Consider the following 25,843-nt stretch of genomic DNA (forward strand, 5'->3'; position numbering starts at 1 on the left):
CCGGATTTCCTGTTTCTCGCAGCCCTTCTGAGAAGACAACCTGAACCTAAGGCAGACTGACACACACCGACTCTAAATTACCCGTACTTCCTTTCACTCCCTCATGATGACAGAGTGTCGGAAGGGCTTCCTTACCCTTTGATGCCCTCCTGTGTGCCACGCTGTCTGTCAGATGACCAGATCCAACTCCATCAGAAGTTTGTCATTTGTGTCACCTGAAGATCTACTTATCCAACATGAACTTGGTGAGCGTCTGTATTTTTTTCAGTATGCATTTTTGTAGGTGATTTGTTTCAACATAAAATCCTCAATGAATCTGTTCTGTTATTTTTCTAATGTATGTCATTTAAAAGGTGAGGAAGAAGCAAAACACATGCAGTAGCTGTCGTGCTTCTAAAAACTGATCAAGATGATCAAACAATACCATATTTGGTAATATGGTTTGTTGTTAAGCGTGTAACCATGTCAAATGCTTTGTTACTGCAGTTGATTGGTATTTTAAATCAAAACAATTGTTTACTGATCAAATGATGTACTCATAATTCGATAATTCCTTACTGCAACTTTGTTCATTTCACTTTCAGTTTAACCTAGCCCTTATTTATTTACACACACAAAAAATGAATATACTATACAATACAGTAGCCTGGAGACCAACATAGCCTAAATAGTTTTTTGAAAGAATACAAAAAGAAAGAGAAGGTTCTCTATATTTAAATTCAGTTGAGCGTATCCTCATAGATGTTTTAATCTACATGGTAGATAAAAGTTACAACGGTGTCTTGTTGAATTAGTATGTGCTGTTTATCAGAACAGTATGCAAAACTGTTGTCTTCTATGAAAAGAGTACCAGATGAATGATCCATTGGAAAATTGTATTATTATTAAAAATTAATTTTGAATTAATGAGATGTTGTAAAGGTGTGATTGACAAGTAGCATCCCAAATACGAATGCAACGCATTTTATGTGGATATATTAAACTATAATATAATGTTTACATACAAGAACTATTAATAACATGACCACTTGTACTCAAAATAACTATTGGTTTCATTAACTTATTGGACAAGTTATGTACAGTATCTTATTTTAAAGTAATTTACAAAAAAATAAAAAAATACCTCCTAAAAGTTTTGGCTTGAGGCATCAGTTTAATTTTGGAACAATGAACGAATGAATGAATAATTTCACATCGTCTTTATTATAGATTTTGTTCTTCATTCTAAAAATCATATAGTTCAAGGTTTTTTCCATATAAAATGACAGTTTATTAACCTTAAACAATTCAGAAATGGGCAGCAGGGGTTAGTGCATGTGCATCACAATACGAAGGACCTGAGTAGTCCTGGGTTCAATCCCGGGGTCGGGATCTTTCTGTGTGGAGTTTGCATGTTCTCCCCGTGACTGCGTGGGTTCCCTCCGGGTACTCCGGCTTCCTCCCACCTCCAAGTAGAGAAATTCCGGCTGTATGTAGTCGGACTCACTTCGACGCACAGCAAGGGCTCTGGAACCACTTCTCTCGAAAAGGGATGGACTCTCTTCCACTCTAGCGTTGCCGGCAGTGAGAGGCGACGGGCTGGGGTGGCAATTCTCGTTCCCCCCGGCTCAAAGCCGGCAGTGAGAGGCGACGGGCAGGGGTGGCAATTCTCGTTCCCCCCGGCTCAAAGCCGGCATGTTGGAGTTCAACCCAGTGGACGAAAGGGTAGCCTCCCTCCGCCTTCGGGTGGGGGGACGGGTCCTGACTGTTGTTTGTGCTTACGCACCAAACAGCAGTTCAGAGTACCCACCCTTTTTGGGTACACTCAAGGGAGTACTGGAGAGGGCTCCCTCGGGTGATTCCCTTGTTCTGCTGGGGGACTTCAACGCTCATGTGGGCAACGACAGTAAAACCTGGAGTGGCGTGATTGGGAAGAATGGCCGCCTGGATCTGAACCCGAGTGGTGTTTTGTTATTGGACTTTTGTGCTCGTCACAGTTTGTCCCTAACGAACACCATGTTCAAACATAAGGGTGTCCATATGTGCACTTGGCACCAGGAAACCCTAAGCCGCAGTTCCATGATCGACTTTGTAGTTGTGTCATCGGATTTGCGGTCTCATGTTTTGGACACTCGGGTGAAGAGAGGGGCGGAGCTTTCTACCGTGAGTTGGTGGTGAGTTGGCTGCGATGGTGGGGGAGGATGCCGGACAGACCTGGCAGGCCCAAAAGCATTGTGAGGGTTTGCTGGGAACGTCTGGCAGGGTCTCCTGTCAGAGAAAGTTTCAATTCCCACCTCCGGAAGAACTTTGAACATGTCACGAGGGAGGTGCTGGACATTGAGTCCGAGTGGACCATGTTCGGCACCTCTATTGTCGAGGCGGCTGATTGGAGCTGTGGCCGCAAGGTAGTCGGTGCCTGTCGGGGCGGTAATCCTAGAACCCGTTGGTGGACACCGGCGGTGAGGGATGCCGTTAAGCTGAAGAAGGTGTCCTATCGGGTTCTTTTGGCTCATAGGACTCCGGAGGCAGTGGACAGGTACCGATAGGCCAAGCAGTGTGCAGCTTCAGCCGTCGCGGAGGCAATAACTCGGACATGGGAAGAGTTCGGGGAAGCCATGGAAAACGACTTCTGGGCGGCTTCCAAGCGATTCTGGACCACCATCCTCCTCCTCAGGAAGGGGAAGCAGTGCACTATCAACACCGTGTATGGTGCGGATGGTGTTCTGCTGACCTCAACTGCGGATGTTGTGGATAGGTGGAAGGAATACTTCGAAGACCTCCTCAATCCCACCAACACGTCTTCCTATGAAGAAACAGTCCCTGGGGAATCTGTGGTGGACTCTCCTATTTCTGGGGCTGAGGTTGCCGAGGTAGTTAAAAAGCTCCTCGGTGGCAAGGCCCCAAGGGTGGATGAGATCCGCCCGGAGTTCCTTAAGACTCTGGATGCTGTGGGGCTGTCTTGGTTGACAAGACTCTGCAGCATCGCGTGGACATCGGGGGCAGTACTTTTGGATTGGCAGACCGGGGTGGTGGTCCCTCTTTTTAAGAAGGGGGACCAGAGGGTGTGTTCCAACTATCGTGGGATCACACTCCTCAGCCTTCCCGGTAAGGTATATTCAGGTGTACTGGAGAGGAGGCTACGCCGGATAGTCGGATCCTCAGATTCAGGAGGAACCGTGTGGTTTTCATCCTGGTTGTGGAACTGTGGACCAGCTCTATACTCTCGGCAGGGTTCTTGAGGGTGCAAGGGAGTTTGCCCAACCAGTCTACATGTGCTTTGTGGACTTGGGGAAGGCATTCGACCGTGTCCCTCAAGAAGTCCTGTGGGGAGTGGTCAGAGAATATGGGGTATCGGACTGTCTCATTGTGGCGGTCCGCTCCCTGTACGATCAGTGTCAAGGCTTGGTCCGCATTGCCGGCAGTAAGTCGGACACATTTCCAGTGAGGGTTGGACTCCGCCAAGGCTGTCCTTTGTCACCGATTCTGTTCATAACTTTTATGGACAGAATTTCTAGGCGCAGTCAATGCATTGAGGGGTTCCAGTTTGGTGGCCGCGGGATTAGGTCTCTGCTTTTTGCAGATGATGTGGTCCTGATGGCTTCATCTGGCCGGGATATTCAGCTCTAACTGGATCGGTTTGCAGCCGAGTGTGAAGCGACCGGAATGAGAATTAGCACCTCCAAGTCCGAGTCCATGGTTCTCTCCCGGAAAAAGGTCGAGTGCCATCTCCGGGTTTGGGAGGAGACCCTGCCCCAAGTGGAGGAGTTCAAGTACCTAGGAGTCTTGTGAATGTTGTACCGATCCGTTGTGGTGAAGAAGGAGCTGAGCCGGAAGGCAAAGCTCTCAATTTACCATTCGATCTACGAAAGGATAAGATCACGGGTACAAGCGGCCGAAATGAGTTTCTTCCGTCGGGTGGCGGGGCTCTCCCTTAGAGATAGGGTGAGAAGCTCTGCCATCCGGGAGGAACTCAAAGTAAAGCCGCTGCTCCTCCACATCGAGAGGAGCGAGATGAAGTGGTTCGGGCATCTGGTTAGGATGCCACCTGAACGCCTCCCTAGGGAGGTGTTTAGGGCACATCCAACCGGTAGGAGGCCACGGGGAAGACCCAGGACACGTTGGGAAGACTATGTCTCCCGGTTGGCCTGGAACGCCTCGGGATCCTAGAGCTAGACGAAGTGGCTGGGGAGAGGGAAGTCTGGGCTTCCCTGCTGGGGCTGCTGCCCCCGCGACCCGACCTCGGCTAAGCGGAAGAAGATGGATGTATGGATGGCTGTATGTTGACTAGTATTTTTGTGTGGATGATAAATGTATACTGCTATACAAGATCTAGTGAAGATCTAAAATGTCAGAGTTGTACTCACTGAGATATTGTAGTGTATGTAGGTAAAATGTACATATTTTTTTATTGTCAGTCTTTGTTGATTATTTTATTTAGTCTGTATAGAAAACACATTGCCATGTATTTTAGGTTTTCTTTTTACTGGCCCTATTTTCCATTGGACATAGTGACGATTACAACGATCCCTGTTCGTGTCCACCTGGTAAGTTCTTACACTTAGATTCATTAGTTATCTTCTGTTTAACTGGTTTTACTTAAAGTACTTTTTGTCGTCTACAGGTTACTATAAAAAGGGAAACTGCAGTGATCCCTTATCTGAGAGATGTAGACAATGTGAGGATCGCACATACACAGCAAAAAACAACACTAGGAATAAATGCTTTAGTTGTAGCAGGTGTGAAGGTAAGTCACATTTGTTTTGTTGCCTACAAAAAGGATCTCATCACACATTCTACATTATCATACAAAAGGAAATAACACAACAAGACCGACTGATGGAGGGGTGATGTGATATTAAAGTTAAAGTTAAAGTACCAATGATTGTCAAGCAAAGTTATCATTTAAAATCAGAACTGCAGGTAGTAACCTTCAACATTTACAATAGCTTTTTGGATAAATTGTACATGTATTTTTAATGCAACATAGTTTTTCCTTTTGAGTACCGGTATTTAAACATTGAATTGTATTCCGATCTCTACATTTATGTATTTAGTTATCATTATATTCATTTATAATCCATTGATTACTGCTTGCAAGGATACATTTATTTGGCTTGTTAGAGAGACTGCTTATCACATGATGGTTACATAAATCTATTTCACCAATCCAACCTAAGCACTAGTGACCTTACTCCATTTCACCAATCAAACAGAGTTTGGCAGTCACATGACTGCACTCAGAATTGCCATAATGACGCCAGAAAAGGCAGTTTAACTCTTCAATATTTAGTTACCTTGTAGAAAAAAAGAACATACCGTATATATCATGTGCTGTCATTTGTGTCAGTAGAAATGTTCATATGTATGGTTTATGTTTATTTCAAACATAAATACAGTTACAACATGATACATCACAATTCCCTGTTTCTCTATTCAACATATTCGAAGAAGTAGGAATAAGCAGCTCTTATCTAATCCTACCTCTTTTCCATATCATAGCCATTACTAGCACTTTTATTCACTTCCTGTTCTCAATTTTGACAAAGTTTACTCCAATCCAATCCGATCTACTTTATTTATATAGCACATTAAAACAACAAAAAAGTGCAGCACAAAAATGATTAAAAACAAGTTTCAAATAGGGTTTCACAGTGGCAGAGGGCTTAGTGCGTCTGCCTCACAATACGAAGGTTGTAACTAGTCAGGGTTCAATCCCGGGCTCGGGATCTTTCTGTGTGGAGTTTGCATGTCCTCCCCTTGAATGCGTGGGTTCCCTCCGGGTACTCCGGCTTCCTCCCACTTCCAAAGACATGCACCTGGGGATATGTTGATTGGCAACACTAAATTGGCCCTAGTGTGTGAACGTGAGTGTGAATGTTGTCTGTCTATCTGTGTTGGCCCTGCGATGAGGTGGCGACTTGTCCAGGGTGTACGTTGCCTTCCGCCCAATTGTAGCTGAGATAGGCACCAGCGCCCCCCGCGACCCCAAAGGGAATAAGCGGTAGAAATGGATGGATGGAAGTTTCAAATACTATCCTTTGCTCCACCAATGACTGAATAAAAACTAGATAAATGAATATAAAAACAATGTAAAATAAAACGCAGCAGTTTCAATAGGATCCTTTGGCCCATTGCAATTTTGCAATGGGCCTGGCGGACCCTAAAAATATGATTAAAAACGATTTGGAAGGGTAAAACTGATTAAAACATCCATCCATCCATCCATTTTCTACCGCTTATTCCCTTTTGGGGTCGCGGGGGGCGCTGGCGCCTATCTCAGCTACAATCGGGCGGAAGGCGGGGTACACCCTGGACAAGTCGCCACCTCAACACAATAGATCGAAATACAAATTTAAAAACACAGAGGACCACACAACCCACTTTGTGTTAAAAGCCATAAATAATAAATAATCCCTCTATTTTCTACCGCTTGTCCCTCTCGGGGTCGCGGTGGGCTTGGGGGGGGCGGTGCTGGAGCCGAGCTGGAGGCGCATGTCCTCCAGGGCCTAAGTAGTACTCTGACTCGCCTCACTGAGAAAAGTGGGGGCAGTCGTGAGCTAGCAGGCACATGTCTGTACAATGTGTAACCAACGAAGAAGCCAGCGTTTTTTTAAACATCCATCCATCCATCCATTTTCTATCGCTTATCCCTTTCAGGGGTCGTGGAGGTTAAACAATTTTAATCATAACAGACATGGCATTTGTAATACAGGAAGCCAGCGTTTGTGGGGTGTTTTTGTCAGATGCAAACATGTTGTTTATCTGCTTTGAATAATATTTAATTAAAAGGAATACAATTAAATGAAATTAATGAGTGAATTTATACTTATTATTATTTCATTAAAGCAAATGGGACCAAAAATAATTTGATAACGTCGTCATCAAACACTTTCTGATCACATTTATTATATCATAATCATAACACTTTTATTAAGTGAATTACTCCCTTTTTTTTTCTCGTTATTTTAATCTACAACCCGCATTAACGCTGAAATGAGCGTATGAATTCAAGTTAAAAAAAAAGTAACAGTACTTTTACTTGAGTATATTTTTTGGGGCAACTGTGCCCACCTCTGTTTAAATTCTACAGTCAATATTGGGATTGTGTTGAGAAGGAAACACAATTCAAAATAACATTTGGATAAAGAAGGGGAAACACATCTAAAGTGTGACAGATTTCTGATTTCTCCTCAGGTAATCTAGTTGAAAAACAGAATTGCACCTTCAAAAGTGACGTAGTATGTGACTGCAAGGATGGATACTACAAAGTGGAGAAATATTGCCACAAATGCTACTGTGAAGGCTGTGAAAGTAATTTATCATTGATTTAAATTCATTATTCCCAAAGTTTGTATGTTTCTTTGGTAATTTGTTTTGTTTTTGTTTTTCAGATTCTAACAATATCCCTTCTGTTGATAGGAAGTGTGCGGACTGTCTTAGGTGAGTCATAACAGGAACATCTGTTGGTTAGTCATTGGGAAAGAACACAACAGTGCACAAAAACATTAGCGCTTGGATGCATCACACAGATAGGTGTTTCTATATGATCGAGACATGAACATAATTTCCTCAAATAAAGCATGGTGGTGTCTTTTTTATTTGCGCAATTGCAGAAAATACGGAATGTTTATTTGAGATGCGGGCTCTATTTGAACATCTACAGGCACAAAATATGTTTTTGTATTAGGTTGTGCATTTCGACACCACAACGACCTGAATAATAAACATTGTAAAATGAATGCTTCTCTGCCATGTCAATGACAACTATTATTACTATTTCAGAATTTTCGACGCAACTCTCATTTCTTTTATTTGTTAAATTGTGAAAGTGTACCTAATCTTGTAGACCATGAATTGATTAACTTTGACTCCGACTTAAACAAGTTGAAGAACTTATTCGGGTGTTACCATTTAGTGGTCAATTGTACGGAATATGTACTGTACTGTGCAATCTACTAATAAAAGTTTCAATCAAAAAGACAGCAGGTTTGTGTGTCATACTGTGTAGAGATGAATTAATTAGCAAAATTATTATTCTCTTCATGCCGTTTAACAGGGAAGAGTGTTTGAAAGATGCAAAATGCAAGAAAAAATGTGCAACAACGACGACAACGACCTCATTCACAACCGAGACAAGAGATTTCAATTCAAATGAATCACAAAATGAAGCTCCACTTAATGGTATGTTTTATGTTTTCTAACACATCTGCTACTATGGACTCATTTGCATGTTATATAGTTTTAACTGATCAGATCTTATGTTTGAACGATAATGTCAGAATTGGTAATTGTCTACAATTACGTTTAAGTGATTTTGCATTCACAACAGGAAATGATGTCCGGTGGTGGATGATCACGATCCTGGTTGTGGTGTTCTGCGTCTGTGTTGCCAGCTACCCTTGCTCTCATCCCTGCTGCAGAATCAATAAGAACCCTGGGAAGGATACAGAATGCTTTAATGGTAAATAAATAAAATATTATTTTTCAATAGAAGAGAGGAAATGAGCAGATTCACACAAATGCTCTATTTGCAGATATATATATATATATATACATATAATATACACATCCATCCATGTTCTACCGCTTGTCTATATATATATATAGATCCATCCATCCATTTTTCTACCGCTTATTCCCCTTTGCGATCGCGGGGATATATATATATATATATATATATATATATATATGTAAAGCGACTGTTTCTTAGTTTTAAATTAAAAAGGGCTAAATAAGCTAAAAATATCATGACTACAAACCAAACCAAACCAATCATAGCGCACCGTTAAGTATCATGCAGCATTACTATATTAGATTAAAAGAGTGTAAAGGTGACTGAAGGGTGTTATTTCATGTCTAGATGGCGCTCGTAATATTGAAAAGTGTATATAGTGTGAAGACTCTTCTTCGGCATGGTAATGCCGGTGTGGTTTTCCCGTGGATGCGTCGAAGCAGAACACAGCAAAAGTAAGATATAAGGTATTTATTTAATAACAAAAGTCTATGAACAAAAATACTGGTGTAAAGAGAAAAAGTAAACAAAAGACGCTAGCGTGAAAGCTAGGATAAAACAAGGAAAACTAAAACTTGGTACGAGGACACAAAAGAGTAAACAAAACATTTAGCATGAAAGCTAGACAATAAAGTGGCTTGGCGTGAGAGCTAGCGAGAAAATACATACGAATGATGAGAGTCGTCACTGATGCGCGTGGGCAAATTAGGATCCGAGAATGAGTGAACAGAAAAGGTGAGCTTAAATAGGAGGGTGATAATTATTAGCAGGTGTGCGGGGCGAGACTAGCAGGTGGACTGATGTGTAACCATAGTGATGGATAAAAACAGGAAATAAACGGGTCAGACAGAGAATGAAAAAACAAACACGTGAAGATCTGAGCAGCAGATCGCAACAGTATTCCCCCCCAACAAAAGACAGATACCAGATGTCTTAAAAAACAAAACAAAAACTTGAACCCCCTCCCCAAAACCAGAAAGTTCACAAACGAAGGGAGGGCGGAGGGAGTCCACGGTGGAGGGTCGCCAGATCGCATGTCCCCGAATCCACCGAGGACACATCATGTGGCGGCGGCGGGTGGAACGCTGCTGCCGAAAAAGTTTTGGCGGGCGACCTCGAAAAGGCCACATTAGTGGCCGCCTCGCAGGATGAGGTGCCCGGCGAGGCGGACGACCCGGGCACGGCCACATCCGTGGCCGACATGGAGGAGGGAGTGTCTGGCGAGGAGGATGACCTCGCAGAGGCCACGCCCGTGATCGACGTGGTGGACGACGCCTCAGCACCGAAATCCCAGCAGGCTTGGAAGCAGCAGACGAGGGTGCGGGGACTGCAGCCAAAGCAGGCCCGAGTGCAGCTGGCGAGGATGATGCGGGTGCTGCAGCCGAAGAAGGCGTCGGAGGCGGCCTGGGAGCCGCAGGAGTCGTCGGAGGCGGCCTGGGAGCCGCAGGAGTCGTCGGAGGCGGCCTGGGAGCCGCAGGAGTCGTCGGAGGCGGCCTGGGAGCCGCAGGAGTCGTGACTGGTGTGAGCTCCAGCCTCATCGTCGGCGCCGGTGTGGGCTCCAGCTTCTTCGTCGGCAGTGCATGGCGGCGTGGAGCTGGTACTGGAGTGGGCTCCAGCCCTGTCGACACAGGTGAAGGTTCCAGCCCCGTCGTCGACGGTGTGGGCTCTATCCCCATTGTCGACGTAGGTGCCGGAGTGGGCTCCAGCTCTGGAGCTGGTGCTGGAGTGGGCTCCAGCTCTGGAGCTGGTGCTGGAGTGGGCTCCAGCTCTGGGGCTGGTGCTGGAGTGGGCTCCAGCTCTGGAGCTGTTGCTGGAGTCGGCTCCAGCTTTGGAGCTGTTGCTGGAGTCGGCTCCAGCTTTGGAGCTGTTGCTGGAGTGAGATCCAGGTTAAAGTCTGTAATTGGTATGAGAACCAGTTCTGGGTCGGAGGCTGGTGTGAGAACCAGGCTAACATCAGTTTCTGGTGCGAGAACCAGACTAGAGTTCAAAACTGGTGTGAGAACCAGGCCCGAAAAAGCTGCTGGTGTGTGAACCAGGCGAGAGTCGAATTCTGGCGTGAAAACCAGGTTAGTGTCATGTGCTGGTGTGAGAACCAGACTGGGAGCAGGTGTCGGCTTCAGCCGAGGAGCAGGTGTCGGCTTCAGCCGAGGAGCAGGTGTCGGCTTCAGCCGAGGAGCAGGTGTCGGCTTCAGCCGAGGAGCAGGTGTCGGCTTCAGCCGAGGAGCAGGTGTCGGCTTCAGCCGAGGAGCAGGTGTCGGCTTCAGCCGAGGAGCAGGAGTCGGCTTCAGCCGAGGAGCAGGAGTCGGCTTCAGCCGAGGAGCAGGCACAGGGGTCTGCCGAGGAGAACTAGGGGACTGGCTGTGAGCAGGACTAGGACTATGATGAGTGATAAGACAAACACTAGGACTCGGGCAAGGACTTGAGAGAGGACCAGGACTTACAATCACACTAGTGCTTTGAGAAGGGCTTGGGCAACGACCAGGACTTACAGTTATACCAGGGCTTGGGCAAGAACTAGGACAAACGGTCAAACTAGGGCTTGGGCAAGGACTGGGACTAACAATCAAACTGGTGCTCGGGCAAGGACTAGGACAAAGACTAGGACTTACAGTAACACTGGGGCTCGGACAAGAACTTGGGTAAGGACTAGGGTTCGGACTAAGACCACGAGGGGAATCAGTACTAATATTACAAAGGCAAGAAACAAGACTCGGGACCGGACTCGAAACAGGACTCGGACTACGGATCAGTCTACGAGTGGAACTAGGACTACGACGACTACGAGAAAGACTAGGACTACAACTAGAATCAGAACGGAAACTCGGACCAGGACTTGGACTACGACTCAGTCTACAAGTCGGTCTACGAGTAGGACTAGAGCATGGGCTACGAAGAAGGCTGGGACTCGAACTCTGAGAGAGACTGTGACTAAAACTAGAACTAGGGCACGGACGGAACACAGGTGGAGGCGGTCTAAGAGGGCGTGACTTGACCGGGGAGAACACCGGTGGAGGAGGTCTAGGAGGCCGTAGTGGCTTAACAGGGGTAAACACCGGTGGTGGAGGTCTAGGAGGCTTAGTAGTAATACTGGCCCTCCCCTCAAGACCCGGATTCCAGACGGGGCCCAGTTGGACAGAGGCTGACCGTAAGGGCGGGCGGTGGGAGGTTTGGAGGAGGGCAGACTCCACCCCATTAGTCTGTATGAGGAGAGGATTGTTCTGAGCAGCAAGAAATTTCTCCTCCAGCTCCAGTTCAATCAAAACTCTCCTGTACCACTCGTCCATCCAGGCAGGACTATATTTTTCTAGGTCAGTTTCAAAATCAGGTGACGTGGGGGTAGGACGTGAAATAGGCTGAGATGTGGGCGGGGCCAAAGTAATGGGAGGCTGATCTTGACAATTAACAATATACTGAGGGTGACTAGAATCAATATAAATGTCCTGATACTGTGTGAAAGTATTATTACTGTCCAAGTTTTTGGAAAATGGCTGAGATATATCGTCCACAATAAAAAAATCTTCTGAAAAAATGTCATCAACAGAGGCCGGTGTTGCGTCACCGGTGGGCGTTCCCCAAATGACGTCATCGCTTGTGTCAGAAAAAGTGTCATGGCAGCTTAAGGAATGATTTGAAAAAAAACAAGCAGGATTACCGGTAATGACGGGTGAATCCTGGACGGGGTGAAACTTGCTGTGTCCATGGGGAGGAATAAGTGGTGCTGGAACATTACTGCCGCGCGGGGGACCTCTCCACTGGACCCCCCGCTTCTTCGGGGCAGCGCGAACGGCTTCGGAGGAGACTTCAGGCCCACAGTCGAGTCTTTCCTGCTCCCAAGCCATGAGCTCCAACCACAACCCTAAGTCGAAGGGTTCCTCCCGTGGTTTCGACGCGGAAAAACAACTTGATGCTCGGATCCTACTGTGAAGACTCTTCTTCGGCATGGTAATGCCGGTGTGGTTTTCCCGTGGATGCGTCGAAGCAGAACACAGCAAAAGTAAGATATAAGGTATTTATTTAATAACAAAAGTCTATGAACAAAAATACTGGTGTAAAGAGAAAAAGTAAACAAAAGACGCTAGCGTGAAAGCTAGGATAAAACAAGGAAAACTAAAACTTGGTACGAGGACACAAAAGAGTAAACAAAACATTTAGCATGAAAGCTAGACAATAAAGTGGCTTGGCGTGAGAGCTAGCGAGAAAATACATACGAATGATGAGAGTCGTCACTGATGCGCGTGGGCAAATTAGGATCCGAGAATGAGTGAACAGAAAAGGTGAGCTTAAATAGGAGGGTGATAATTATTAGCAGGTGTGCGGGGCGAGACTAGCAGGTGGACTGATGTGTAACCATAGTGATGGATAAAAACAGGAAATAAACGGGTCAGACAGAGAATGAAAAAACAAACACGTGAAGATCTGAGCAGCAGATCGCAACATATAGAAGGTTGTAAATGATTCCTACTTCGCAAAAATGTATTCACCGTGCTCATGTTTGGAACCATTCAACAGCAAAAAACAAGGGAGGACTGTATTTAACTTATTTTAAAAGGTATATAGATTTAAGTGCATATTACATGAGATTGGTTTAACTTAGAAAGTAAATGGAAAAAAAATATATTTTTATTTTCATTTTAGACATTTAATTTTCAGTTTTTTAGTAATAGCGTACGTACCTAAAGACCCCCTCGAAAGCGAGATGCTGCATCTTAAGGAGCTATTTTTAATAATTTGAAATGATAAGAAAATCTGTTTTGTTTTTGATTATATTTTACAGAAGAGTCAGTGACCTATTTATATTGCTTTCGGGGAAATTTTGCAAAGAAGCTCACTGATTATATCTGTTTTCCTCTCTACAGAAACTCAAAGTTATTCAAACAGCGACCCAACCACAGTGGTAAGTTCTCACTTGCATGTATATTGTGTATCAGATATTGTTTATATCAGTGGTTCTCAAATGGGGGTACGCGTACCCCTGGGGGTATTTGAAGGTATGCCAAGAGGTAGGTGAGATTTTTAAAAAATATTCTAAAAATAGCAACAATTCAAAAAATCTTTATAAATATATTTATTGAATAATACTTCAACACAGGGACAGCGTGGAACAGTGGGAGAGTGGCCGTGCGCAACCCGAGGGTCCCTGGTTCAATCCCCACCTAGTACCAACCTCGTCACGTCCGTTGTGTCCTGAGCAAGACACTTCACCCTTGCTCTTGATGGGTGCTGGTTAGCGCCTTGCATGGCAGCTCCCTCCATCAGTGTGTGAATGTGGAAGTAGTTTCAAAGCGCTTTAAGTACCTTGAAGGTAGAAAAACGCTTTACAAGTACAACCCATTTATCATTTATTTATCATTTACAATATGACTAAGTTCATAAAATGTGGAAAAAAAATACCACAATGCAATATTCAGTGTTGACATCTAGATTTTTTGTATACATGTTCCATAAATATTGATAATAAAGATTTCTTTTTTTGTAAAGAAATGTTTAGAATTAAGTTCATGAATCCAGATGGATCTCTATTAAAATCCCCAAAGAGGGCACTTTAAGTTGATGATTACTTCTATGTGTAGAAATCTTTATTTATAATTGAATCACTTGTTTATTTTTCAACAAATTTTCAGTTATTTTTATATATTTTTTTCCAAATAGTTCAAGAAAGACTACTACAAATGAGCAATATTTTGCACTGTTATACAATTTAATAAATCAGAAACTGATGACATAGTGCTGTATTTTACTTCTTTATCTCTTTTTTTTAACCAAAAATGCTTTGCTCTGATTAGGGGGTACTTGAATTTAAAAAAAAATGTTCACAGGAGTACATCACTGAAAAAAGGTTGAGAACCACTGGTTTATATAACTGTACACTATTTTGTACGAAGCATACATTGTTCGTCAATGATAACAAATTACAGTATGTCCCAGAAATGCATTGATAAATGATTTACTGGTTAATACATGACTACATATCATAGAAATCCCCAGAAATAATACAAATAACAGGGATGACATCAAAGAGACATGCACCTGGGGATAGGTTGATTGGCAACACTAAATTGGCCCTACTGTGTGAATGTGACTGTGAATGTTTTCTGTCTATCTGTGTTGGCCCTGCGATGAGGTGGTAACTTGTCCAGGGTGTACACCGCCTTCCGCCCGATTGTAGCTGAGATAGGCACCAGTGCCCCTTGCAACCCCAAAGGGAATATGCGGTAGAAATGGATGGATGGATGGACATCAAAGTAATCCACCTAGTCTGTGCCATGACTGCTTGTAGCATTATTGCTTTTCTCACGCCTTTGACATGAAAATATTTTTTTTGCTTGTCTCAAATAAGCCACAGATGAAATTCTGTTCAGAAATTACACAATTACACCTAACTATTAATTGTTCTTAGTGGAACCCCAGTCAATGTTATTGTGTGAAACACAACTATCAAGGTCCTAGCAGATTTTCTGCCTAATTCCTTTTTTTGTCACTTTTATCAAGACAGTTAAGGTCTGTAAGGAAACCACCACGATGATACCCTGCCAGACATCAGTTGGACCAGTACACATGGACCACATGGACGCTGTACTGCCAGACAATGGTAAGCTTCCAAATTCGACCCAATATTTATTTGCTTTGCATGTCCTTTTTTTTTTACATTTTCATTGGCATTGTGGTCCGCATGTTGGCCGAGTGGTTCGCAGGTTGGCCTCACAAGGTCCCTATCTCTTTGCAGAGTTTGTCGGTTCTATGTGTGCGTAGGGATGGGAATTGAGAACCGGTTCCCAGTGTACCTAGGCCTGGAACCCCGGCCAAACAAAAGCTCTAAAATCTGGCTACTTGTAGTCAGAGCCGTAACTATGATTTGACAAATACCGAAGTCAAAAATTGGTTGTTCTTGAGGTGCTTTGAAAGGCGGAAATCATGTGTATCGGAGCACCATATACAAACCCCGTTTCCACATGAGTTGGGAAATTGTGTTGGATGTAAATATAAACAGAATACAATCATTTGCAAATCCTTTTCAACCCATATTTAATTTATTGCACTACAAGATATTTGATGTTCAAAGTCATAAACTTTATTTTTTTTTGCAAATAATAATTAACTTGGAATTTCATGGCTGCAACACATGCCAAAGTAGTTGGGAAAGGGCATGTTCACCACTGTGTAACTTCACATTTTCTTTCAAACAACACTTAATAAACGTTTGGGAACTGAGGAAACTAATTGTTGAAGTTTTGAAAGTGGAATTCTTTCCCATTCTTTTTTTATGTAGAGCTTCAGTCATTCAACAGTCCAAGGTCTCCACTATTGTATTTCACGCTTCATAATGCGCCACAAATTTTCGATGGGAGACATGTCTGGACTGCAGACGGGCCAGGAGAGTACCCACACTCTTTTACTACGAAGCCACGCTGTTGTAACACGTGGCTTGGCATTGTTTTGCTAAAATAAGCAGGGACGTCCATGATAATGTTGCTTGGATGACAACATATGTCGCTCCAAAACCTGTATGTACCTTTCAGCATTAATGGTACCTTCACAGATGTGTAAGTTACCCATGCCTTGGGCACTAATACACCCCCATACCATCACAGATCCTGGCTTTTGAACTTTGCCCCTATAACAATCCAGATGGTTATTTTCGTCTTTGTTCCAGAGGACACCACATCCACAGTTTCCAAATATAATTTGAAATGTGGACTCGTCAGACAACAGAACACCTTTCCACTGTGCATCAGTCCATCTTAGATGAGCTCGGGCCCAGCGGCGTTCCTTTGTGTTGTTGATAAATGGTTTTCGCTTTGCATAGTATAGTTTTAACTTGTACTTACAGATGTAGCGACCAACTGTAGTTACTGACAGTGGTTTTATGAAGTGTTCCTGTGCCCATGTGGTGATATCTTTTACACGCTGATGTCGCCTTTTGATGCAGTACCGCCTGAGGGATTAAAGGTCCGTAATATCATCGCTTACGTGCAGTGATTTTCTCCAGATTCTCCGATCGTTTTTGATGATTTTACCAACCGTAGATGGTAAAATCCCTAAATTCCTTGCAATAGCTCGTTAAGAAATGTTGTTCTAAAACTGTTTGACAATTTGCTTACAAATTGGTGACCCTCACCCCATCCTTGTTTGTGAATTACTTAGCATTTCATGGAAGCTGCTTTTATACCCAATCATGGCACCCACCTGTTCCCAATTAGCCTGCACACCTGTGGGATGTTCCATATAAGTGTTTGATGAGCATTCCTCAACTTTATCAGTATTTATTGCCACCTTTCCCAACTTCTTTGTCACGTGTTGCTGGCATCAAATTCTAAAGTTAATGATTATTTGCAACAACAAAAAAATGTTTATCAGTTTGAACATCAAATATGTTGTCTTTGTAGCATATTCAACTGAATATGGGTTGAAAATTATTCGCAAATCATTGTATTCCGTTTATATTTACATCTAACACAATTTCCCAACTCATATGGAAACGGGGTTTGTAAATAATATTGCCTTGAACAACACAATGAATTTCCAGAAAGACAAGAGCTTTTATTGAGGTACAACTGTCACATGTTATATTATTTAACATCTTTGACAATCAGCATGATTTTGCTGATTGCCGATGATGCTGAAGTTTAGCGTATTAAACAATTTCAACATTGTTAAAACATTTTTTTTTAAAAACGTTATTACAATATCAACTATGACATGAATTTGAATCCAATAATTTTTGCTTTGCAATACAAGTACTAATTACGCGTGCTACGAGAGCCACAGGAAGTCTGAGTGTAAATCGGTCCCCCATATTCTCATCTGTGACCGAGCATGATGTAGCCAAGAATACCATCCATCCATCCATTTCCTACCGCTTATTGCCTTTGGAGTTGCGGGGGGCGCTGGTGTCTATCTCAGCTACAATCGGGCAGAAGGCAGAGTACACCCTGGACAAGTCGCCACCTCATCGCAGGGCCAACACAGATAGAGAGACAACATTCACACTCACATTCACACACTAGGGCCAAATTAGTGTTCCCATTCAACCTATCCCCAGGTGCATGTCTTTGCCAAGAATACGTTTGGGGTAAAAATGTTATGAACAGCCTTGTCATTAGATAATTTATAGTCAACCTGTGCGTCTTCTGTGTTTGGGACGGGGTGGGCTTGATCTCTGTGCACGGAACCTGACTGACACGACTACGGTATTATTCCGACAGTGTTTCACATCAATTTAATTCAGTTGAAGTGAAGTGAATTATATTTATATAGCGCTTTTCTCTAGTGACTCAAAGCGATTTACATATTGAAACCCAATATCTAAGTTACATTTAAACCAGTGTGGGTGGCACTGGGAGCAGGTGGGTAAAGTGTCTTGCCAAAGGACACAACGGCAGTGACTAGGATGGCGGAAGCGGGAATCGAACCTGCAACCCTCTAGTTGCTGGCACGGCCACTATACCAACCGAGCTATGCTACCCCAATGTTGAAACCAACATTAGTTACATCAGTATCAGTGGTGGGTCGTGCGTTTCCCACCTAAGCCCTCAGTGACATCCGACTTCAAAGTTTACTCTCAAAATACCATAATTAATGTCACCACATGACCATTGCTGGAAAAACACTATACAGAAACACATTTACGCACTACAGGGCATTGTACAAAACAAGTTATTTTCTGGCGCATTTAAAAATCAATAAACCCGCATCAGCAATTAAAACATATCTTATGTGGTACTGTTCAAATTAAAAGAGCAAAAATTATATCAATAGTGAAAAAAAAAAAGAAATAAAATATATGTACTGGCCGACATTGTCGCGCAACATGTAGTTTCTCTTGAAATATCTTTCTTGAAAATTGCCTTGCAAATATATGTGTTGTCTTGTTTAATCCTAAAAGATGCAGACGAGACGTGTTGGCTGAGTTCCTAAAGTTTACTCCGCAGCATGTGCATCGATAAGATCAAGCTGCCGGCATGTCTACATTCAACAACATAAATGCGCTTCACTACTGTGGCATCCTGGGTAGTAGAGTTCTTATGTTTCCTAGCTCATAACATCACTATATATCTGCCTTAGGCCAGCTAGAACGCCTTACTAACAACAACTAATGATCTGATTGGCTATTGCAAATGTCTGTCAAATGTTTGTGTCCGTTCACTTACAGTCAAATTCAAATAGGGCAACTAGAGAAGTATCCTACACTTCTCTTTTGTAAAGTAAATCTGAACAGCCGATATGGGCAGCTACATCAACTATATAATTTGCCTGAGAAGCTGGACAGGACAAAAAAAAAACAGTGCACGGACGCCTGCATTGTTCATTCTGAAGGCCCCCGGCAGATTTGGTACAGCATGGCAACATAAGCTAGCTGAATTCTGATTGGATAAAAACTCTATAACTTAAAAACAACAGCGCTGGAAGGAGAATAATATGAAATGAAGAAAATATGAATACTTTTAGATATTTAGGGAAAACAAATGGATCCCCCGGGAAGAGCTAGACGAAGTGGCTGGGGAGAGGGAAGTCTGGGCTTCCCTGCTTAGGCTGCTACCCCCGCGACCCGACCTCGGATAAGCGGAAGAAGATGGATGGATGGAAATATAAAAATATTTTTGTCTTTAATTATGATCATGATATCTGGTTATGTTAGGCCAGCAGAGAAGGCCTTGCTCGCCCTGACGACACACCACTGATCAGTATAACATAATGTTAACGTTATGTTGACAGCACAATTTGGATCGAATTATGTTGTCAGAAAAAGTGGAGTTCATTGCGTTACATTATTGTCTGGAGTTGACCAAAGATTGTATATTGAGAGAAGATGATCTACCGCACAGTGATTTACAGCGCACACAAGTGATGTACAGTGTACACAATGTCATACACAAAGTATTTTTGCAGTCCGTCATATTATCTTCTTTTTGTCACTTAAAAAAAGTACATAGGACATGACCTCAATTGTAGTTACGGCCATGGTTGTAATAATTGCGAGATTGCTATTTCATCAAGAGGAAGACATACAAACAATATGGGGAAACATCTTACCATTCAGCATACCATAACTATAAATTAAAAGTCGCGTTTTTGAACCACGTCAATCTCATCCCAGGAGCAGTTATGCCAACATGTCATTTGCCATAAATACAACAGGTACTAACTCACCGCCAATCATGTTAAAACGAGATGTCAAATTAAAATGAATGCCTTCTTGAGCAAAACGACACACAGATTCGGACTGGGTCCGAGGCTGGCAGTAAGTACTAGTTCCAGCGCATGCCTGCTGCCCGGCGCTAGCTTCTCCTTTCACCGTGGCAGGGAAGAGTACACCGACAAGCAGTGAATAAGTTTGTGGTCAAAAGGCTGAGCAAATTTGCCACAGTGCTCCTGATTTTCAAAAGGTGGAGGTTCAATTGCACTAGGAGATAGTTGCATGGTTTTATACAACCACACTTGAAACTCATAAAATTAGAATATCATGTAAAAGTCCGTTTATGTCAGCATTTCAACTTCAAATGTGAAACTAATACGTGATATAAACTCATGCAAAGAGAGATATGTTTGTTACGTCTTGGGGGGTGCTGGTAACGTTCCTCTACAACGCAGGAAACAAACAGGAGTAGCGTGCAGGTAAGATGAAGTCTTTTCTTTAATAAATTAAACGCAGGACAAAAATACAAAATTGAGGATACTAGCAAGCATGGAGATAACAAACACAAAATGTCACCAAGGGTGAAAAACGAGGAATGCTAGTGCGTACAAACTTACTATAGCAAGGAGAAAAAACAGGACCCAGCAACTAATGCTGGGTGACAGGAAACTATAAAGGGGAGTGATTAACCAAAACACCTGGTGGGAACACTAATTGCTAAACACAGACAGGTGAGGAGAATCAGTGCCCATGGAAAACAACAATAAACAGGGAAAGAGGGTGCAACCAGGAAACAGACGAACACAGAAAAAACTACCAAACATAAATCATGCCATGACCCGGTTAACGGATCATGACAATGTTAAGCCTTTATTTATTATGGTATTAATGATCACAGCTTAGAGTTTTTGAAGACCCCACATACTGTATTTCCTTGAATTTCCGCCGGGGCACTTATCAATTTAAAACCTCTTCTCACTCCAGCACTTACCAAAGGCATGCGGTAAAAGTAAGCATGCGCTAATTATTTTAAAACCTCTTCTCACTCCGGCACTTACCAAAGGCATGCAGTAAACATTTTAATGTGATGTAAGCTTGGACCTTAAATCCTACAGGAAAGCTCTTAATCTTCTTCCCTTTATGCGATTTTAAATTACCGGTATTGAAATCCGCCTCCCTCATTTTGAAAATGATGACAGAGGAAGTGTCACTCGTGACGTCACGAGTTTGACCAGGTGATAATACTAAGCATGCGCTAATTATTTTGCGAAGGGAGTTTGAGCCGCCAGTAATTCAAGGCAGGCGCATACTTCATGCCCTGCGGCAATTCAAGGAAATACGGTAGTCTGAAATTTTCACTTCAAGGTTTTCATAAGACCTAAGTCCTAATCATCAAAATTATATCAAAAGAAAGCGCAAAATATATTGACTTGCATGTTGTGTGTATCATGGTTTTTCACTTTAACAACTGTAAACAAACCATTCCAATATTTTAGATTTCACAAATATATTTTGTAGGGAAATAACAAAATACTTTTTAAGTTTTAAAAATGTTACTAATTGTTTCATTCTAGCATAATTTCCTCATACTTATGTTTTATTTTGTTAAATTCTACAGAATAATATATTTTTTTCTATGATATGTGCCTCTTAAGACATTACTGTTGGTCCACTCCAAAGTAAATACTATGCATTAATATTACATTCCTTCATAAAACTATTGTAGTTTTTTGTATTACATTCTATACAATATTTATTATGTAATAGTTTGATTTCTTTCTAAAAGGCATGTTACATGTTAAAAGTGTGCTGTTTGGGGTTGAGGGCAAGCTATTATTGATTTTCACTTTATTTCAATGGGAGACAGTTGTTTGAGATAATTTAAGATTGTGTTGAGTAAAGACAACCAGAAGCACAGAATAGTGCTTCTGTATAGTCGACTGTATTGCAGTTGCTGCTCCACTGCTATATTTACAAATATTTATAATACATTAATTCATATGCAACAGAAGGACACCAAATTGGTCCACAAATTAAGACATATCATTTAAGTAATGTAATCTCTCTGTGTAAAAAATGTAAATCAGATAAGGCTAGTTACTGTAGTCTGTTTATTAAAAAAAAAACACAACGTGTTCAATATGAGGGGGCAGCACAGTGGAACAGGGGTTAGTGCATGTGCCTCACAATACGAAGGTCCTGAGTAGTCCTTAGTTCAATCCCAGGCTCGGGATCTTTCTGTGTAGAGTTTGCATGTTCTCCCTGTGACTGCGTGGGTTCTCTCCGGGTACTCCGGCTTCCTCCCACTTCCAAAGACATGCACCTGGGGATAAGTTGATTGGCAACACTAAATTGGCCATAGTGTGTGAATGTGAGTGTGAATGTTGTCTGTCTATCTGTGTTGGCCCTGCCATGAGGTGGCGACTTGTCCAGGGTGTACCTCGCATTCCGCCCGGATGCAACTGAGATAGGCTCCAGCACCCCCCGCAATCCCAAAAGGGACAAGCGGTAAAAAATGAGTGGATGGATGGATGTTCTATATGAAAGTTATCTTTGGATTTCTTCTTGTGATCTGGTGCCATATATAAAATAAAATACATCTAACTAGATCTTCTTAGGTTGCGTGGGTGTACTAAATTATTGTACGACTATTTATAAACAGACAATGGAGCCTACAAAGTTGTCTCCTTACAGTTTCCAGGCAACAGAAGGCATGCGAGCGCTGGCCGCCCATGGTTCTCTACGCCATCATCAAGGAGGTTCCCCTGCGACGGTGGAAGGAGTTCTTGAGGTTGCTGTCGGTGAAAGACCATCAGCTGGAGCGTGTGGAGCTGGAGGTGGGCTTGGGCTTCCTTGAGAGGCAGTACCAGATGTTGCTGCTGTGGAGTCAGGACTCCTCCTCCAGTCTGGAACAGGTCTTCTCCGCCTTGCATTCCATGGATTTGTCGGGCTGTGCTCAGACGCTTCAGGAGAACCTGGAGAAGCTTCTGCGCAGAAAACAGTCAAATGAGGCTTTTATCACCTGCTGAAGTTTCATTTCAAGTAAAACATTAGGAGATGCCCAATCACCCTCAATTTACAGAGTGTGTGGGAGAAATTCCAAGTAAATCGAACTTACAGAGTCACACATAGGGGTTTAACAACAGCAGCACTATCTGGTGAACTTATCTGAGAAATAATAGCACTGCCAGCCTAGTCTGGGTGCATGTGTTTGCAATTTTTTTGTTCTGTACATTGGTTCAGGATTAAATCTACCTTGTGCATACAAATACATCCACTCATGTGTACATGATGATGTCATGGCAACATATGACATATTTGAGCAAGGTCAAGTCCCAGTTTCAGTCTTGAGATAAAAAAAAAAAAACCTACCCAGAAGAAATCCTGGCCTACAGTAGATACTGAAGCTGTGCAAGTTATCACAAGTTCGATACATCAAGGATAGAAAATCTTTCTTTTTTTTCATAGATCAAAGATTTTTATTTTCTTAACTTGACTTGTTTTGTCAGTGCAATTGCAAAATGGTATATGATGCTAAAATAAGGAAATGTATATCTTATTTCCCTTTATTTCTAGTTTAACATGATTGCACAAGTTTGATGCTCTTTTACAATTATTAGGTTTTGGTGACACAAGAATCCGGCTTCTTGCCCAGTGGAAAGGAAAAAACAAGCAATAAATGTCAGATTCCCAGTTTGCACTTGCATCAAGTTGTGTATGTCAAAGGGTATAAGGCGGTATCACCCCCTCCACCGCCACACGTATGGCTTCCTTTTGTGGTGTATGCGGAACTCATTTTGAAAATGTTGTGTCCGTAAAGTTATTGACGGGTAAAATTAGTTGGGCTTTCCCAGTAAAACTGACTGATAAGAACTTTATTATAAACTGAAAGTCAATCTTTTTTCCTTGTTCTTGTCAAGCATTGATCCAAAATCTGTTTATTCTATTGATCCCAAGGGGAAAATGTATTTTGATGTTGAATGTCAGTATTTTATGCTTAAATCTATTTGTGTATGTGTTTGTGTTTTTAACTATTGTAACTATTTATCAGAATTGGAAATGTTTTGTTTACTGGGTTTGTTTGTTATTATTTATTAACTGTACACCTGGTAGCAGTCCTCCAGATTTCTTTTTTCTTACCAAAAGAGTGAAATAATATTTGCTTTAACTCTTAGTATTTTTTTTTTACAACTATTCACTTCAGACATTATGAATGTATTTAGTGATACATTGCCACAAATAAGATGAAGACACTGACTGCACTGTTTGAGTGGAGATCAGCTTTTTAAATAAAGTATCATTTAAATGCTGGCATAATCTTGGATTAAACCAATCTTTTGCATTTCAATTTATGAGTGTGAATGTTGTGAATGTTGTCCCCGAAAGGGACAAGCGGTAGTAAATGGATGGATGGTATTATAAAAAAACATGTATTCTGCTTAGCAATTGCTAGGCATTTAGATTTTTTTAAAAGAGTTTGAAAATATTTTCCAAATGCGTTTATAACTTGTAACTGCTAGGGTCAAAATAGGCCGAGACCAGGGGTTCCCAAACATTTTGACTTGGACTTGCATTGGGTTGAAAAAAAAATTGCAGGATATACATTAAATAATAATAAATTAAAAAAAAAAAAAAAAAAAAAATATATATATATATATATATATATACATACATACACAAACCCTGTTTCCATATTAATCAAATCAACTTTATCAACTTTATTTATAAAGCACATTTAAAATGTACCACAGTGGTAGCTAAAGTGCTGTACAATGGGCAGGTTAAAAGATAATACGAAGACCGAGCAAACAACACAAACAGAACATGATAAAAAATAAATGAATAAAACATAAAAACAAGTTCACAGCAGGTGTATAATGGGGCGCCATTGCAGGATGGATATCACTCAGTGTTAAAAGCCAAGGAATAAAAGTATGTTTTTAAGAGAGATTTAAAAACAGGAAGAGAAGTAGGCTTGTCTAACACTCAGAGGTAGGTCGTTCCAGAGCTTGGGAGCAGCAGCAGCGAAAGCTATGTCACCTCTAAGCTTCAGCCTTGTGTTAGGGACCGTCAGTAGCAGCTGATCGGCTGATCTTAGGGATCGGGTGGGGCAGTAATGCTGAAGGAGGTCGGAGAGATATGTTGGCGCGAGGTTGTTTAGACATTTAAAAACAAATAGAAGGAGTTTAAAATTGATTCGATAACGCACAGGGAGCCAGTGAAGGGAAAACAAAATTTAGTAGGAAATTGTGTTAGATGTAAATATAAACGTATTACAATGATTTGCAAATCGTTTTCAACCCATATTCAGTTGAATATGCTTAAAAGTCAACATATTTGATGTTCAAACTGATAAGCATTTTTTTTTTTTTTTGCAAAATAATCATTAACTTTAGAATTTGATGCCAGTAACACGTGACAAAGAAGTTGGTAAAGGTGACAATAAATACTGATAAAGTTGAGGAATGCTCATCAAACACTTATATGGAACATCCCACAGGTGTGCAGGCTAATTGGGAACAGGTGGGTTCCATGATTGGGTATAAAAGCAGCTTCCATGAAATGCTGAGTAATTCATGAACAAGGATGGGGCGAGGGTCACCACTTTGTAATCAAATTGTCGAACAGTTTTAGAACAACATTTCTCAACAAGCTATTGCAAGGAATTTAGGGATTTTACCACCTACGGTTGGTAAAATCATCAAAAACGATCGGAGAATCTGGAGAAATCATTGCACGTAAGCAATGATATTACGGACTTTTGATCCCTCAGGCGGTACTGCATCAAAAACCGACATCAGTGTGTAAAGAATATCACCACATGGGCTCAAGAACACTTCATAAAACCACTATCAGTAACCACAGTTGGTCGCTACATCTGTAAGTGCAATTTAAAACTCTACTATGCAAAGCCAAACCCATTTATCAACAACAGCCTGAAACGCCGCCGGTTTTGCTGGGCCCGAGCTCATCTGAGATGGACTGATGCGAAATAGAAAAGTGTTCTGTGGTCTGACGAGTCCACATTTCAAATTTAATTTGGAAACAGAGGACGTGGTGTCCTCCAGAACAAAGAGGAAAATAACCATCCGGATTGTCATAGGCGCAAAGTTCAAAACCCAGGATCTGTGATAGTATGGTAGTGTATTAGTGCCCAAGGCATGGGTAACTTACACATCCGTGAAGGCACCATTAATGCTGAAAGGTCCATACAGGTT

At 42.1% G+C, this 25,843-nt stretch overlaps 1 protein-coding gene across 1 annotated transcript; it reads left to right on the forward strand.

Moving 5' to 3' along the window:
* On the forward strand, nt 1-23,958 carry si:ch211-112c15.8 (tumor necrosis factor receptor superfamily member 1A). The gene is made up of 10 exons (XM_061903821.1): nt 1-245; nt 4,451-4,523; nt 4,601-4,723; nt 7,174-7,290; nt 7,371-7,419; nt 8,036-8,160; nt 8,309-8,440; nt 13,348-13,385; nt 14,981-15,080; nt 22,320-23,958. Exons 1-10 carry the CDS (start codon nt 237-239, stop codon nt 22,652-22,654), a joined length of 1,101 nt encoding a protein of 366 aa, XP_061759805.1. The 5' UTR covers nt 1-236; the 3' UTR covers nt 22,655-23,958.
* Nucleotides 23,959-25,843: the final 1,885 nt, after the last annotated feature.

This window comes from Nerophis ophidion, linkage group LG06, assembly GCF_033978795.1.
Source record: "Nerophis ophidion isolate RoL-2023_Sa linkage group LG06, RoL_Noph_v1.0, whole genome shotgun sequence".
In the NCBI taxonomy this organism is placed as follows: Eukaryota; Metazoa; Chordata; class Actinopteri; order Syngnathiformes; family Syngnathidae; genus Nerophis; species Nerophis ophidion.